Genomic DNA, 16,173 nt, shown 5'->3' with positions numbered 1-16,173 from the left:
CAACAACAACAACAACAACAAGAATAATAATAATAGGACTCTCCGCTTGCAAATAGGACTCTCTGCTTCCCACAAGGGATAGTGGAAGACTTACTGATCAAGGTCAGAAAATTCATTTTCCCTGTGGACTTTATGATTCTGGATATAGAGGAGAATGAAGTCACACCAATTATTTTGGGAAAACTCTTCCTCAACACAATAGGAACATTGATTGATGTCAAGGAAGGGAAATTGACTTGGTGGCTAGGTGATGAGGAAGAAGTATTTAAGGTATTTGGTATTGCAACAAACTCATTTTCTCCTCATTCCTGCAATTTTGTGCAGGCCACTAACAAGATAAAAGTCATTTTCTCCTCAAATACCCATAAACCCTAATTAGTCAAGTAACCCTAATTTGTCAAATACCCCTAAACCCTAATTGGCCAAGTAACACTAAACCCTAATTACTCAACTACCTATAAACCCTCATTAGTCAAATACCCCTAAACCCGAATTTGTCAAGTAACCCTAAACCCTTATTTGTTTGGATGATCTTAGGAGTGTTTGGATGATCTTATTTAAGGTTCCCAACAAAACACTCACTATCCTAAGGGAAAATTGCCTAAAATTATTACACACAAATGGAAGTAGGGTGACCTATTGGAGGCTCCCAACTTACTTCCAATGAAAGGCCTTTTTGTTACAAAATTTGAAAGCAAAGAAAATTGTAAATTACAAAAAAAAGTCCTCAATTGTGGTGGCTATTCTATCTTTGATGTTTCACTCAATTTGGAGTGCTTCTTAGTCCAATAGCTCTTAAGGTGGTTGACCCCATGCTTCTTGACTCAAATTCTTCAAGGTATGACATCAATCCTCCTTTCTAATTCCCTATATGACAAATCACAAGCAAGGAAACAAAGAGACAAACAATAAGCAAAGACAAGCTACCTAGGCGGTTTGACAATGGAGAGTAAAGAAAATAAGCTATGAAAGTAAGCAAGAAATTAAAGTGCAAGAAATGCAAACTAGGCGGATCCTAAGAGTGTTTGGATGATCTTATTTAAGGTGCCCAACAAAACACTCACTATCCTAAGGGAAAATTGTCTAAAATTATTACACACAAATGGAAGTAGGGTGACCTATTGGAGGCTCCCAACTTACTTCCAATGAAAGGCCTTTTTGTTACAAAATTTGAAAGCAAAGCAAATTGTCAATTACAAAAAAAAAGTCCTCAATTGTTGTGGCTATTCTATCTTTGATGTTTCACTCAATTTGGAGTGCTTCTTAGTCCAATAGCTCTTAAGCTGGTTGACCCCTTGCTTCTTGACTCAAATTCTTCAAGGTATGACATCAATCCTCCTTTCCAATTCCCTATATGACAAATCACAAGCAAGGAAACAAAGAGACAAACAATAAGCAAAGACAAGCTACCTAGGCGGTTTGACAATGGAGAGTAAAGAAAATAAGCTATGAAAGTAAGCAAGAAATTAAAGTGCAAGAAATGCAAACTAGGCGGATCCTAGGAGTGTTTGGATGATCTTATTTAAGGTTCCCAACAAAACACTCATATCCTAAGGGAAAATTGCCTAAAATTATTACACACAAATGGAAGTAGGGTGACCTATTGGAGGCTCCCAACTTACTTCCAATGAAAGGCCTTTTTGTTACAAAATTTGAAAGCAAAGAAAATTGTAAATTACAAAAAAAAGTCCTCAATTGTGGTGGCTATTCTATCTTTGATGTTTCACTCAATTTGGAGTGCTTCTTAGTCCAATAGCTCTTAAGGTGGTTGACCCCATGCTTCTTGACTCAAATTCTTCAAGGTATGACATCAATCCTCCTTTCTAATTCCCTATATGACAAATCACAAGCAAGGAAACAAAGAGACAAACAATAAGCAAAGACAAGCTACCTAGGCGGTTTGACAATGGAGAGTAAAGAAAATAAGCTATGAAAGTAAGCAAGAAATTAAAGTGCAAGAAATGCAAACTAGGCGGATCCTAAGAGTGTTTGGATGATCTTATTTAAGGTGCCCAACAAAACACTCACTATCCTAAGGGAAAATTGTCTAAAATTATTACACACAAATGGAAGTAGGGTGACCTATTGGAGGCTCCCAACTTACTTCCAATGAAAGGCCTTTTTGTTACAAAATTTGAAAGCAAAGCAAATTGTCAATTACAAAATTACAAAAAAAAAGTCCTCAATTGTGGTGGCTATTCTATCTTTGATGTTTCACTCAATTTGGAGTGCTTCTTAGTCCAATAGCTCTTAAGCTGGTTGACCCCTTGCTTCTTGACTCAAATTCTTCAAGGTATGACATCAATCCTCCTTTCCAATTCCCTATATGACAAATCACAAGCAAGGAAACAAAGAGACAAACAATAAGCAAAGACAAGCTACCTAGGCGGTTTGACAATGGAGAGTAAAGAAAATAAGCTATGAAAGTAAGCAAGAAATTAAAGTGCAAGAAATGCAAACTAGGCGGATCCTAGGAGTGTTTGGATGATCTTATTTAAGGTTCCCAACAAAACACTCACTATCCTAAGGGAAAATTGCCTAAAATTATTACACACAAATGGAAGTAGGGTGACCTATTGGAGGCTCCCAACTTACTTCCAATGAAAGGCCTTTTTGTTACAAAATTTGAAAGCAAAGAAAATTGTAAATTACAAAAAAAAGTCCTCAATTGTGGTGGCTAATCTATCTTTGATGTTTCACTCAATTTGGAGTGCTTCTTAGTCCAATAGCTCTTAAGGTGGTTGACCCCATGCTTCTTGACTCAAATTCTTCAAGGTATGACATCAATCCTCCTTTCTAATTCCCTATATGACAAATCACAAGCAAGGAAACAAAGAGACAAACAATAAGCAAAGACAAGCTACCTAGGCGGTTTGACAATGGAGAGTAAAGAAAATAAGCTATGAAAGTAAGCAAGAAATTAAAGTGCAAGAAATGCAAACTAGGCGGATCCTAAGAGTGTTTGGATGATCTTATTTAAGGTGCCCAACAAAACACTCACTATCCTAAGGGAAAATTGTCTAAAATTATTACACACAAATGGAAGTAGGGTGACCTATTGGAGGCTTCCAATGAAAGGCCTTTTTGTTACAAAATTTGAAAGCAAAGCAAATTGTCAATTACAAAATTACAAAAAAAAAGTCCTCAATTGTGGTGGCTATTCTATCTTTGATGTTTCACTCAATTTGGAGTGCTTCTTAGTCCAATAGCTCTTAAGCTGGTTGACCCCTTGCTTCTTGACTCAAATTCTTCAAGGTATGACATCAATCCTCCTTTCCAATTCCCTATATGACAAATCACAAGCAAGGAAACAAAGAGACAAACAATAAGCAAAGACAAGCTACCTAGGCGGTTTGACAATGGAGAGTAAAGAAAATAAGCTATGAAAGTAAGCAAGAAATTAAAGTGCAAGAAATGCAAACTAGGCGGATCCTAGGAGTGTTTGGATGATCTTATTTAAGGTTCCCAACAAAACACTCACTATCCTAAGGGAAAATTGCCTAAAATTATTACACACAAATGGAAGTAGGGTGACCTATTAGAGGCTCCCAACTTACTTCCAATGAAAGGCCTTTTTGTTACAAAATTTGAAAGCAAAGAAAATTGTAAATTACAAAAAAAAGTCCTCCATTGTGGTGGCTATTCTATCTTTGATGTTTCACTCAATTTGGAGTGCTTCTTAGTCCAATAGCTCTTAAGGTGGTTGACCCCATGCTTCTTGACTCAAATTCTTCAAGGTATGACATCAATCCTCCTTTCTAATTCCCTATATGACAAATCACAAGCAAGGAAACAAAGAGACAAACAATAAGCAAAGACAAGCTACCTAGGCGGTTTGACAATGGAGAGTAAAGAAAATAAGCTATGAAAGTAAGCAAGAAATTAAAGTGCAAGAAATGCAAACTAGGCGGATCCTAAGAGTGTTTGGATGATCTTATTTAAGGTGCCCAACAAAACACTCACTATCCTAAGGGAAAATTGTCTAAAATTATTACACACAAATGGAAGTAGGGTGACCTATTGGAGGCTCCCAACTTACTTCCAATGAAAGGCCTTTTTGTTACAAAATTTGAAAGCAAAGAAAATTGTAAATTACAAAAAAAAGTCCTCAATTGTGGTGGCTAATCTATCTTTGATGTTTCACTCAATTTGGAGTGCTTCTTAGTCCAATAGCTCTTAAGGTGGTTGACCCCATGCTTCTTGACTCAAATTCTTCAAGGTATGACATCAATCCTCCTTTCTAATTCCCTATATGACAAATCACAAGCAAGGAAACAAAGAGACAAACAATAAGCAAAGACAAGCTACCTAGGCGGTTTGACAATGGAGAGTAAAGAAAATAAGCTATGAAAGTAAGCAAGAAATTAAAGTGCAAGAAATGCAAACTAGGCGGATCCTAAGAGTGTTTGGATGATCTTATTTAAGGTGCCCAACAAAACACTCACTATCCTAAGGGAAAATTGTCTAAAATTATTACACACAAATGGAAGTAGGGTGACCTATTGGAGGCTTCCAATGAAAGGCCTTTTTGTTACAAAATTTGAAAGCAAAGCAAATTGTCAATTACAAAATTACAAAAAAAAAGTCCTCAATTGTGGTGGCTATTCTATCTTTGATGTTTCACTCAATTTGGAGTGCTTCTTAGTCCAATAGCTCTTAAGCTGGTTGACCCCTTGCTTCTTGACTCAAATTCTTCAAGGTATGACATCAATCCTCCTTTCCAATTCCCTATATGACAAATCACAAGCAAGGAAACAAAGAGACAAACAATAAGCAAAGACAAGCTACCTAGGCGGTTTGACAATGGAGAGTAAAGAAAATAAGCTATGAAAGTAAGCAAGAAATTAAAGTGCAAGAAATGCAAACTAGGCGGATCCTAGGAGTGTTTGGATGATCTTATTTAAGGTTCCCAACAAAACACTCACTATCCTAAGGGAAAATTGCCTAAAATTATTACACACAAATGGAAGTAGGGTGACCTATTAGAGGCTCCCAACTTACTTCCAATGAAAGGCCTTTTTGTTACAAAATTTGAAAGCAAAGAAAATTGTAAATTACAAAAAAAAGTCCTCCATTGTGGTGGCTATTCTATCTTTGATGTTTCACTCAATTTGGAGTGCTTCTTAGTCCAATAGCTCTTAAGGTGGTTGACCCCATGCTTCTTGACTCAAATTCTTCAAGGTATGACATCAATCCTCCTTTCTAATTCCCTATATGACAAATCACAAGCAAGGAAACAAAGAGACAAACAATAAGCAAAGACAAGCTACCTAGGCGGTTTGACAATGGAGAGTAAAGAAAATAAGCTATGAAAGTAAGCAAGAAATTAAAGTGCAAGAAATGCAAACTAGGCGGATCCTAAGAGTGTTTGGATGATCTTATTTAAGGTGCCCAACAAAACACTCACTATCCTAAGGGAAAATTGTCTAAAATTATTACACACAAATGGAAGTAGGGTGACCTATTGGAGGCTCCCAACTTACTTCCAATGAAAGGCCTTTTTATTACAAAATTTGAAAGCAAAGCAAATTGTCAATTACAAAAAAAAAAGTCCTCAATTGTGGTGGCTATTCTATCTTTTATGTTTCACTCAATTTGGAGTGCTTCTTAGTCCAATAGCTCTTAAGGTGGTTGATCCCTTGCTTCTTGACTCAAATTCTTCAAGGTATGACATCAATCCTCCTTTCCAATTTCCTAAATGACAAATCACAAGCAAGGAAAGAAAGAGACAAACAATAAGCAAAGACAAGCTACCTAGGCGGTTTGACAATGGAGAGTAAAGAAAATAAGCTATGAAAGTAAGCAAGAAATTAAAGTGCAAGAAATGCAAACTAGGCGGATCCTAAGAGTGTTTGGATGATCTTATTTAAGGTTCCCAACAAAACACTCACTAACCTAAGGGAAAATTGCCTAAAATTATTACACACAAATGGAAGTAGGGTGACCTATTGGAGGCTCCCAACTTACTTCCAATGAAAGGCCTTTTTGTTACAAAATTTGAAAGCAAAGCAAATTGTCAATTACAAAATTACAAAAAAAAAGTCCTCAATTGTGGTGGCTATTCTATCTTTGGTGTTTCACTCAATTAGGAGTGCTTCTTAGTCCAATAACTCTTAAGGTGGTTGACCCCTTGCTTCTTGACTCAAATTCTTCAAGGTATGAAATCAATCCTCCTTTCCAATTCCCTATATGACAAATCACAAGCAAGGAAACAAAGAGACAAACAATAAGCAAAGACACGCTACCTAGGCGGTTTGACAATGGAGAGTAAAGGAAATAAGCTATGAAAATAAGCAAGAAATTAAAGTGTAAGAAATGCAAACTAGGCGGATCCTAAGAGTGTTTGGATGATCTTATTTAAGGTTCCCAACAAAACACTCACTATCCTAAGGGAAAATTGCCTAAAATTATTACACACAAATGGAAGTAGGGTGACCTATTGGAGGCTCCCAACTTACTTCCAATGAAAGGCCTTTTTGTTACAAAATTTGAAAGCAAAGCAAATTGTCAATTACAAAATTACAAAAAAAAAGTCCTCAATTGTGGTGGCTATTCTATCTTTGATGTTTCACTCAATTTGGAGTGCTTCTTAGTCCAATAGCTCTTAAGGTGGTTGACCCCTTGCTTCTTGACTCAAATTCTTCAAGGTATGACATCAATCCTCCTTTCCAATTCCCTATATGACAAATCACAAGCAAGGAAACAAAAAGCAAAGACAAGCTACCTAGGCGGTTTGACAATGGAGAGTAAAGGAAATAAGCTATGAAAGTAAGCAAGAAATTAAAGTGCAAGAAATGCAAACTAGGCGGATCCTAAGAGTGTTTGGATGATCTTATTTAAGGTTCCCAACAAAACACTCACTATCCTAAGGGAAAATTGCCTAAAATTATTACACACAAATGGAAGTAGGGTGACCTATTGGAGGCTCCCAACTTACTTCCAATGAAAGGCCTTGTCGTTACAAAATTTGAAAGCAAAGCAAATTGTCAATTACAAAATTACAAATAAAAAAGTCCTCAATTGTGATGGCTATTCTATCTTTGATGTTTCACTCAATTTGGAGTGCTTCTTAGTCCAATAGCTCTTAAGGTGGTTGATCCCTTGCTTCTTGACTCAAATTCTTCAAGGTATGACATCAATCCTCCTTTCCAATTCCCTAAATGACAAATCACAAGCAAGGAAACAAAGAGACAAACAATAAGCAAAGACAAGCTACCTAGGCGGTTTGACAATGGAGAGTAAAGAAAATAAGCTATGAAAGTAAGCAAGAAATTGAAGTGCAAGAAATGCAAACTAGGCGGATCCTAAGAGTGTTTGGATGATCTTATTTAAGGTTCCCAACAAAACACTCACTATCCGAAGGGAAAATTGCCTAAAATTATTACACACAAATGGAAGTAGGGTGACCTATTGGAGGCTCCCAACTTACTTCCAATGAAAGGCCTTTTTGTTACAAAATTTGAAAGCAAAGCAAATTGTCAATTACAAAATTACAAAAAAAAAGTCCTCAATTGTGGTGGCTATTCTATCTTTGGTGTTTCACTCAATTAGGAGTGCTTCTTAGTCCAATAACTCTTAAGGTGGTTGACCCCTTGCTTCTTGACTCAAATTCTTCAAGGTATGAAATCAATCCTCCTTTCCAATTCCCTATATGACAAATCACAAGCAAGGAAACAAAGAGACAAACAATAAGCAAAGACACGCTACCTAGGCGGTTTGACAATGGAGAGTAAAGGAAATAAGCTATGAAAATAAGCAAGAAATTAAAGTGTAAGAAATGCAAACTAGGCGGATCCTAAGAGTGTTTGGATGATCTTATTTAAGGTTCCCAACAAAACACTCACTATCCTAAGGGAAAATTGCCTAAAATTATTACACACAAATGGAAGTAGGGTGACCTATTGGAGGCTCCCAACTTACTTCCAATGAAAGGCCTTTTTGTTACAAAATTTGAAAGCAAAGCAAATTGTCAATTACAAAATTACAAAAAAAAAGTCCTCAATTGTGGTGGCTATTCTATCTTTGATGTTTCACTCAATTTGGAGTGCTTCTTAGTCCAATAGCTCTTAAGGTGGTTGACCCCTTGCTTCTTGACTCAAATTCTTCAAGGTATGACATCAATCCTCCTTTCCAATTCCCTATATGACAAATCACAAGCAAGGAAACAAAAAGCAAAGACAAGCTACCTAGGCGGTTTGACAATGGAGAGTAAAGGAAATAAGCTATGAAAGTAAGCAAGAAATTAAAGTGCAAGAAATGCAAACTAGGCGGATCCTAAGAGTGTTTGGATGATCTTATTTAAGGTTCCCAACAAAACACTCACTATCCTAAGGGAAAATTGCCTAAAATTATTACACACAAATGGAAGTAGGGTGACCTATTGGAGGCTCCCAACTTACTTCCAATGAAAGGCCTTGTCGTTACAAAATTTGAAAGCAAAGCAAATTGTCAATTACAAAATTACAAATAAAAAAGTCCTCAATTGTGATGGCTATTCTATCTTTGATGTTTCACTCAATTTGGAGTGCTTCTTAGTCCAATAGCTCTTAAGGTGGTTGATCCCTTGCTTCTTGACTCAAATTCTTCAAGGTATGACATCAATCCTCCTTTCCAATTCCCTAAATGACAAATCACAAGCAAGGAAACAAAGAGACAAACAATAAGCAAAGACAAGCTACCTAGGCGGTTTGACAATGGAGAGTAAAGAAAATAAGCTATGAAAGTAAGCAAGAAATTGAAGTGCAAGAAATGCAAACTAGGCGGATCCTAAGAGTGTTTGGATGATCTTATTTAAGGTTCCCAACAAAACACTCACTATCCGAAGGGAAAATTGCCTAAAATTATTACACACAAATGGAAGTAGGGTGACCTATTGGAGGCTCCCAACTTACTTCCAATGAAAGGCCTTTTTGTTACAAAATTTGAAAGCAAAGCAAATTGTCAATTACAAAATTACAAAAAAAAAGTCCTCAATTGTGGTTGACCCCTTGCTTCTTGACTCAAATTCTTCAAGGTATGACATCAATCCTCCTTTCCAATTCCCTATATGACAAATCACAAGCAAGGAAACAAAGAGACAAACAATAAGCAAAGATAAAAAAAAATGAAATGAAAGCTAAACCAATAGAGTTTTAACAAGACAAATTTTCAAGGATTATTCAATAATTAAAGCAATGAAAAGCACACAAAAGCAAACAAGGAGTCAAAGAGAAACCTAGAATGGACCTAGAGTAGAGTAGAAAAACAAAAAATTTTAAGTAGCCTTTCCATCCAATTGAGTATAAGCCATATGAAATCAGTAACACACAAGTAGCCTTTCCATCCAACTGAAAAAATTTTAAGTGCCGTTATGAAATGAGTATTACCAGAAAGCTTGAAATGAGTATAAGCCATATGAAATTAGTATTACCAGAATGCTTGGATAGTCAACAGTCAAGCAATAAGGATCTAGCATGCCTACATCTTAGTACCTTCTACAAAACTGAAGAAAACCAAGTCAACCCAACAAACAGTTAAATCATAAATGCTACGTACCTTTGTGAAGCTCCGCTTATAGGTAAAATCTTCCTTTTTTTTTTACCTTAAAAGGATACTAATTAACAACGTTTCTCTTTACCTTGACCTACACATCAAAAGAGACAACAAATCAACTACCTCTCAGCCTGGAAGACTATGATTGTCATCAATTGGCTCAAAACCAACAAATTCCTATAGCTAGGAAAACTATTGTGACAATCTTACAACTAGCTCAAATTCATTTACAAAGAAAAGCTGCATACATTCTAGCAGCAACGGTCTTCAACTCTTGGTAAAATCCTCAACCCTAGTCACTGGTCAGCAAGGATCCCAAACTCTTGTAACATCCTCAACCCTGTTTATAAATACGACAATGTTATAAATATTCTAAGTATCACCCTTTTAGTATTTTATTCCTTATTCATAAACAAAGAAAACCAAGCAACCACAAATATCACAATGCTATAAATATTCTGAGTATCATCCAACATCATTAAAGGGCTAATAAAAACATCTCAATGTAAAACCACAACAAACATCTTATGTACCACACGAGTGAGCAACTAATAAGTAAAACAAAGCTTTCACAACAAAAATTCAGCAGAAAGTAAAGAAAATGATTGAACAAATGAACAAGATTTTTCCACATATGCAAAGCCTAATCCAAGAACTATTGCAAAGACAAAATTTACCATGAATTGGAATTGGGTAACTCAGAATTGAAGCTCGGCATTCCTCTTTCAGGTCCCTTGTCATCTTCAACAACAATTATTGTACCTGCATGTCCAGTTACTCAAACAAAAAGGCAATAGACCTGGTTACAAAAAGTTTCCTTGTAGATACTATAACTACCATTAAAAGCTTTTGTAATTATTTTTTTCCTTAGGGATAGATGCATTTCAAAATAAACCATGCATGACTTAGCCATCTTGTCAGCACTTGCTACCTCAAAACCATCTCTTCTATGGAACTCTTTAACCTGCTCCATTAGTTAAAAACAAAACAAGGATCAGTAAATCCTTCAGAAAAATGTCTTACAATACATATTATATTAGCAGATCATTAAAATTATAGATTTTGCAAGCTTGTCCAATGAGGTGACAATGAAAATACCTAGTGTTACTACCTGATATACAGTTTTTGCTGCTCGTTTTATTGTCGATTCCAACTGCATCGATGCATCTTTAACAAGCATACCACGAACCAGAGCAGCAACCAAGTTGACCTTCTTTGGACTCTAAAATACCATAGAAAACAAGGTATGTAAAATGTGCAACTAGTCAGATATTAATCAGATCCTTCTTAAACCATAAATTAAGACATTTTCCACAGCAAGCCAGGGAAGGCATTTCAATGGCTAAAAAATTAGATGCCAACTTTTCTGCAAAATAACATGTTGGTTAAAACACAGAAGTTTCTTAGCAAGTAGCTAGGCAGTGGCACCACATAAATGTAACAAAACATTGTAATTTTTCAATATTTATGTTATTGCTAAGCTGAACATACTTGTGATGATACTTATGTTCACTTTAGCATGCATACTAGAAATGTGATTAGCAAGTTAAAATTAAATAACTGGCTGGCCTGCTCTCAACAATGCCCAAGTCTAACTAACTAGTTCCAACTCATCATTACTCACTAACTCCTGCTAACCAGCTTCCTGATCTGTCTTTTTCCTGACCAACTCTTATGTTGTCTACTCCATGACTGAACCATGTGTCCTAACATGGCCCTTTCTTGGAGCTACAGCCTTGTCCTTAAGGATCAAAGAAGGAAACTGGCTACATCGCACAAATTCATCCTCCCACATTGTGATTAATTTTCCCTTCCTCTTTTCCAGCCTTTGTTGAATCTTGTCTCTCCTAAATAACTTGTTTGCTAACCATTACCATTACATATTCTGGCCCCACTTCATCCTCCCACATTGTGATTAATTTTCCCTTCCTCTTTCCCACATTGAGGAAGGCACAATTTAATTATGAATTTTTTTTTTTGGAAGGCAGAAAATATATAGTATTAATATAAACATATCAGTACCAGAGGTACGGATGAAAGATGAACAAATACAAGACACCTATGGTGCCGCCCTCCAAAAAAGAGAAGAACCCAACCAAGACCCCACCACAGAAGATACAGGAAACCCAACCCAACTTAACCAAAAGACTCTGAAAGATTGGTAGACCAGTGATTAAAAAGAGTGTTGAAATCTTTCTCTCTAGCTTTTAACCAAGACCAAGCTAGAAATAAAGCATCATCCATCACTTTGGATGAGCACTATATGGCAGCATAGGAATTTAATTATGAATATTATAATGCATATTTAGTGATTAACATAAATGAATTTTGAATGTGCAGTGAACGTATCCTTTTTCATTAGCATAATAGACACTCTTAAAAAAAACCATTATACAATTCAAAACTACAACATAATAAGAACAAACAACATTATGCTCCCTTTGTTCTAATTTTTATACCACCACACGGAATACTGATACAAAAGCTGAGGAACAAGGGGCAGTTAACAGAGAACACAAACCAGAGGTCCAAATACAGAAGCCAGGGGTGCAGATAAAAGGAAAATCAAAGATGGCCAGGGGTACACCATAAGACTATGTATAAGAAAGAAAGGGAGAAAGGAAGCTGACCTGGAATGAAGAATTGCTAGATGGTTGATGGTCCTGCCTTAGGGAGACAAGCTTACCCATAAATTGTTAGCCAAAGGTTGTGACCGGAAAACACTGTTATTTCATTTGTAACAAGCTAGGCATGATTAATATTTATGCTCAAACTTGGGATTTGGGAACAATGTTAAAGAGTTATTATGGATTGAGTTAGAATTAGACTATTGAAAGTATATGGGCTTGGCCCAAATATAGTTTGCACTGCATTGTATTTAAATCTTAAAATATTAGCATATAATACAAAAAAATACAACAATAACGAAAATAGCCTTTTGAGCATTAACATTTAACCAGACCCAAGGAAAAGAAAATGCAAAAGACAAATATCAACTAAAGAAACATGTCAAACAAATATTGGCATTCAGGGAAGTAACAACTAGTTGCAAGTAAAACTTACATATTCTTAGGAAAGAAATGAGCTTGTACCCTTGGAATAGATCTATCTTCTACCAAATTGAGTTTTTTGAGGGCAGCTCTAGTGCATTTGGATTTCCATGTGTCAATCGTAGACCAGACATGACACATAACCCACACCGTAGGAAATAACATCAAGCATAAATACAGGAGGGAGTAGATGTTTTTATTTTTTCAGAACCCAAGAAGAAGATAAGGATCCTCTAGATTATAGGAAACAAAGAGAAAGGCCCAACCAAACCATAATGAAAGATTCCCTTTTTTCATTCACAAAGGTGTAAAAACTGATACAAAAAAGAATTGACCATTTAACTTTAAATATTCCAAATTACATGAAAAATGATAGAAGCAGGGAATGATGGTAAATAAAACAACAAAACAGAAAAGATATCAAAAAGGCATGTCAGGCACCTGGTCTAGAGAATCTTGAAGCGAATAATGGGCTTCTTGAAAAGTAGAGAAGGAAAATTCATCCCATGCAAGGGTCATGGACAGAATGGAAACACTTTCCAGCTCATCTAACTCAATCTGGGAGCGGCTAAAGAATTAGTATTTAATGTTATTAAAGTAATGGCAATAAGAAGTTGAACCTTTACCTGACAGAAGGCCAGTTATCGTGCATCAAATATCAATACCACATTCATAAACCACTCTTAAAGAAGAACAGTCACAAATAAAATATAAAGTTCAAGGCTGAAAATATGCTGCTATTCAACTGGATAGTTCCAAAAGAAAGATCACTTTGGATTAAGCTCGCCACATATTAGTAGAAGAACATTACAAAACATAAACATATTTGATAAATAAGGAAACGCTTTCCATTTTACTTTGATTGAATTGAACCCTTATAAGGTAAAATTGTTATACTTCAGAGTGTAAGAGAATCACTCATTACAAGACATAACATTTAGAGTTTGGTTCTAATGATTGGATATTTTTAGCCAGATCAGACTTGACCTGCATTAGAGTTCAGTAGTAGTTAGTAGATTAGGTTGCAGTCCCTACAGGAAAAATATATATCAGCCCATATTAACCATAAACAGTAATAAATTCTTCTTACAAATTTGAAAAAGAATACACATTGAAACCATATTTCTCCAAAATATAGTGTTGGAATTTTGTTTGGTATACTTGAATGCATGAAAGTGTTTCATTTTTAAGTATATTGAATACAAGAACACTGTATAAAAAAAATAAAAAAATACATGAACACAATATAACAAAATATAAAACCAACGTGCATTAAGGATCTCATGTTTTTGTATAAAAGCATAAGTTTTATTTTGATATACTGTCAAATGTAAAAAAAAAATTGTAAATTAATTTAATATTGAGTTAATTAATAGGCATGTGCATTGTTTGTGCAAGAATATTATATTATCAATCAACTAGAAATATTTATCATATAACTTTAATAATAATTATCATGAATATCAATAAATTTATCACACATATGACAGTTTGTGATTAAATAATAGTGTAAAAGTTTTTTACACTTTCAATCAACTAACTAGAAATGATGACATATAAAAAATTATTAAATTAATTATTATAAAAGTTAACAGACTTAACATATATGATAATTTATAATTAAATAAAAGTGTAAAAAGTTTTTATAAAATTTCAGTGCATAAATTATTTACTATGTATTATTTATTCTAAAAAATTATTTTAGATACGATTTTTAAATAATTATTATAAAAATCAATACTCTTATCATAATTGATAATTTATGATCAGATTTTTATCATAGTTAGTGAATTTGAATTAAACTCTAAAAGCAAATACAATTCAAACCTTGAGGGGAATTAAACTCAAAGAGAAAACTACAAATCAAGTTGATGGAAATAAAAATAAAAACTAAGTGCAAAAAAAGAGCCAGCAAAGCAACCAATTGAACTCCAACAATGCATGTATTAGCAACAGCATTCAGAATGACAACAAACCAAGTCACAGGAAAGAAATTAATAATCATCACACATTCAAAATAAAATAAAGGCTAAAATACACTATTGGTCCCCTATAATGCTCAATCCGCAATTTTGGTCCCCCTATTTCCAAATCAAGACATTCAGTCCCCCAATTTTTCAAAATCAGCGATTTTGGTTCTTCTGTTAGTTGACCGTTAATTGATTATCCATGGTCAAACATTGAGTGAAAAATAAAAGTATCTAGGAGACCAAAATTGCAGATTGAGCATTATAGGGGAACCAAAAATGTATTTTACCCTAAAATAAATTCATGAAAATAAGGACATCCATGTAAAACAAGCAATATTAATGAAACATACAGCAGGAAGAAGGTTGGAAACTGCAGTGCCTGATGATGTAATGGCTACTGCTGGAATGTGAGATCCTCTTCCATATCCAACAGCATGATATGCAAGTGAACGCTCATCGAAGCATGAAATACATGTGATTAATTTGTGACTTGCAACAGCAACAGCAACAGGGGAAGGTCTAGATCCAGGAGCAATACACAAATACTAAACAAAAGAATAAATCAGAATCATGCATTAATATTCGTGCATATGTAATATTTATCAGATCATCTCACCATCAAACCAAGTCTTGTGCATTCTTCAACAATAAGCGATGCCCAAACAGTGTTAATATTGGCACTTTCTTTCAGGGAGTTTGATAATTCATTGGCATGATCCAACTGATAATACAAGAGACAAACTTCAGACAAATACAACAGATAAACATAACAACTAGAAATAACCTGGCAAATGAATAATTTTCTTCTTTTTTCTATGGTACATGAATTAAATTTCCCAAAATCTAAGGTGGCAACCATCAAAGCTAGATATCTAGGTGAAATAGAGCTTATTTTTAGATCTAGACCATTTGGTTATTTAAATTTTAAAAATCTTGTTCATCTTATAATTGATTTTGAGATAGAATTTGTTCTTAAAAAGCTCAACTCTAAGTTGGCTAGTCTAAAATTTTCCAAACTTCCATTCCCTTTTATTCTTCCTCTCTCACAGAGTCATTGCAGAATAAGATAAAGGCGTAAAGACCTATACATCCAAAAGTCAATCATCCTGAAAAAAAAAAAATTATAAATTGAATTTGAATTAGTTTTTTTGTTTGAGCTGTAATAAAAAGAGTATAAACAATTCATAAACTTTACCTAATGTAACATGAATAGAGTTCAAACGTGCTGTCTTCGTTCTTTTAATAAAATGTTGAATTTCAGTACAAGGTAAGTGGGCAGTGTACTGTCAGGCACCTGGTCTAGAGAATCTTGAAGCGAATAATGGGCTTCTTGAAAAGTAGAGAAGGAAAATTCATCCCATGCAAGGGTCATTGACAGAATGGAAACACTTTCCAGCTCATCTAACTCAATCTGGGAGCGGCTAAAGAATTAGTATTTAAAGTTATTAAAGTAATGGCAATAAGATTGTTGAACCTTTACCTGAGGTATGAAAAACCAAAAAGAACCTTTCTTTCTGGTGACTCACATTATCATCCAAATTGACATAGAGTGATTTAGAGTCGGCGTCGTTCTTGGAAACATAAATGAGAGGAAAGACCGAGGAGGAGTGGGGTTGGGAGCA

The 16,173-nt window shown here is 34.9% G+C and overlaps 1 protein-coding gene and 1 long non-coding RNA gene across 2 annotated transcripts; both read right to left on the bottom strand.

Moving 5' to 3' along the window:
* Positions 1-9,568: 9,568 nt before the first annotated feature.
* Positions 9,569-15,410, bottom strand: LOC114404415 (protein PHYLLO, chloroplastic-like). The gene is made up of 8 exons (XM_028367378.1): positions 15,374-15,410; positions 15,168-15,292; positions 14,902-15,096; positions 10,643-10,753; positions 10,463-10,495; positions 10,209-10,293; positions 9,780-9,871; positions 9,569-9,622 (listed from the first exon to the last, which is right to left on the bottom strand). Exons 1-6 carry the CDS (start codon positions 15,408-15,410, stop codon positions 10,285-10,287), a joined length of 510 nt encoding a protein of 169 aa, XP_028223179.1. The 3' UTR covers positions 9,569-9,622; positions 9,780-9,871; positions 10,209-10,284.
* Positions 15,411-15,547: 137 nt separating this feature from the next.
* LOC114404417 lies at positions 15,548-15,839 on the bottom strand. The gene is made up of 2 exons (XR_003664962.1): positions 15,747-15,839; positions 15,548-15,657 (listed from the first exon to the last, which is right to left on the bottom strand). It is a non-coding gene; the product is annotated as an uncharacterized LOC114404417 (long non-coding RNA).
* Between the last annotated feature and the right edge of the window lie 334 nt (positions 15,840-16,173).

Source organism: Glycine soja, unplaced genomic scaffold, assembly GCF_004193775.1.
Source record: "Glycine soja cultivar W05 unplaced genomic scaffold, ASM419377v2 tig00033679_1_pilon, whole genome shotgun sequence".
NCBI lineage: Eukaryota > Viridiplantae > Streptophyta > Magnoliopsida > Fabales > Fabaceae > Glycine > Glycine soja.
Note: the sequence above shows the minus strand (reverse complement) of the source record. Positions and strands in the feature narration are given on the sequence as shown.

What these genes read in the sequence shown, in the direction of transcription:
- LOC114404415 (XM_028367378.1), bottom strand. Translation starts at nt 15,410, where the DNA reads ATGGTTGCCACCTTAGATTTTGGGAAATTTAATTCAT. An exon ending in TTTTGGGAAATTTAATTCAT is followed by an intron (nt 15,293 to 15,373) that starts GTACCATAGAAA and finishes ATTTGTCTGAAG; the next exon opens with TTTGTCTCTTGTATTATCAG. An exon ending in TTTCCAACCTTCTTCCTGCT is followed by an intron (nt 10,754 to 14,901) that starts GTATGTTTCATT and finishes ATGGTATTTTAG; the next exon opens with AGTCCAAAGAAGGTCAACTT.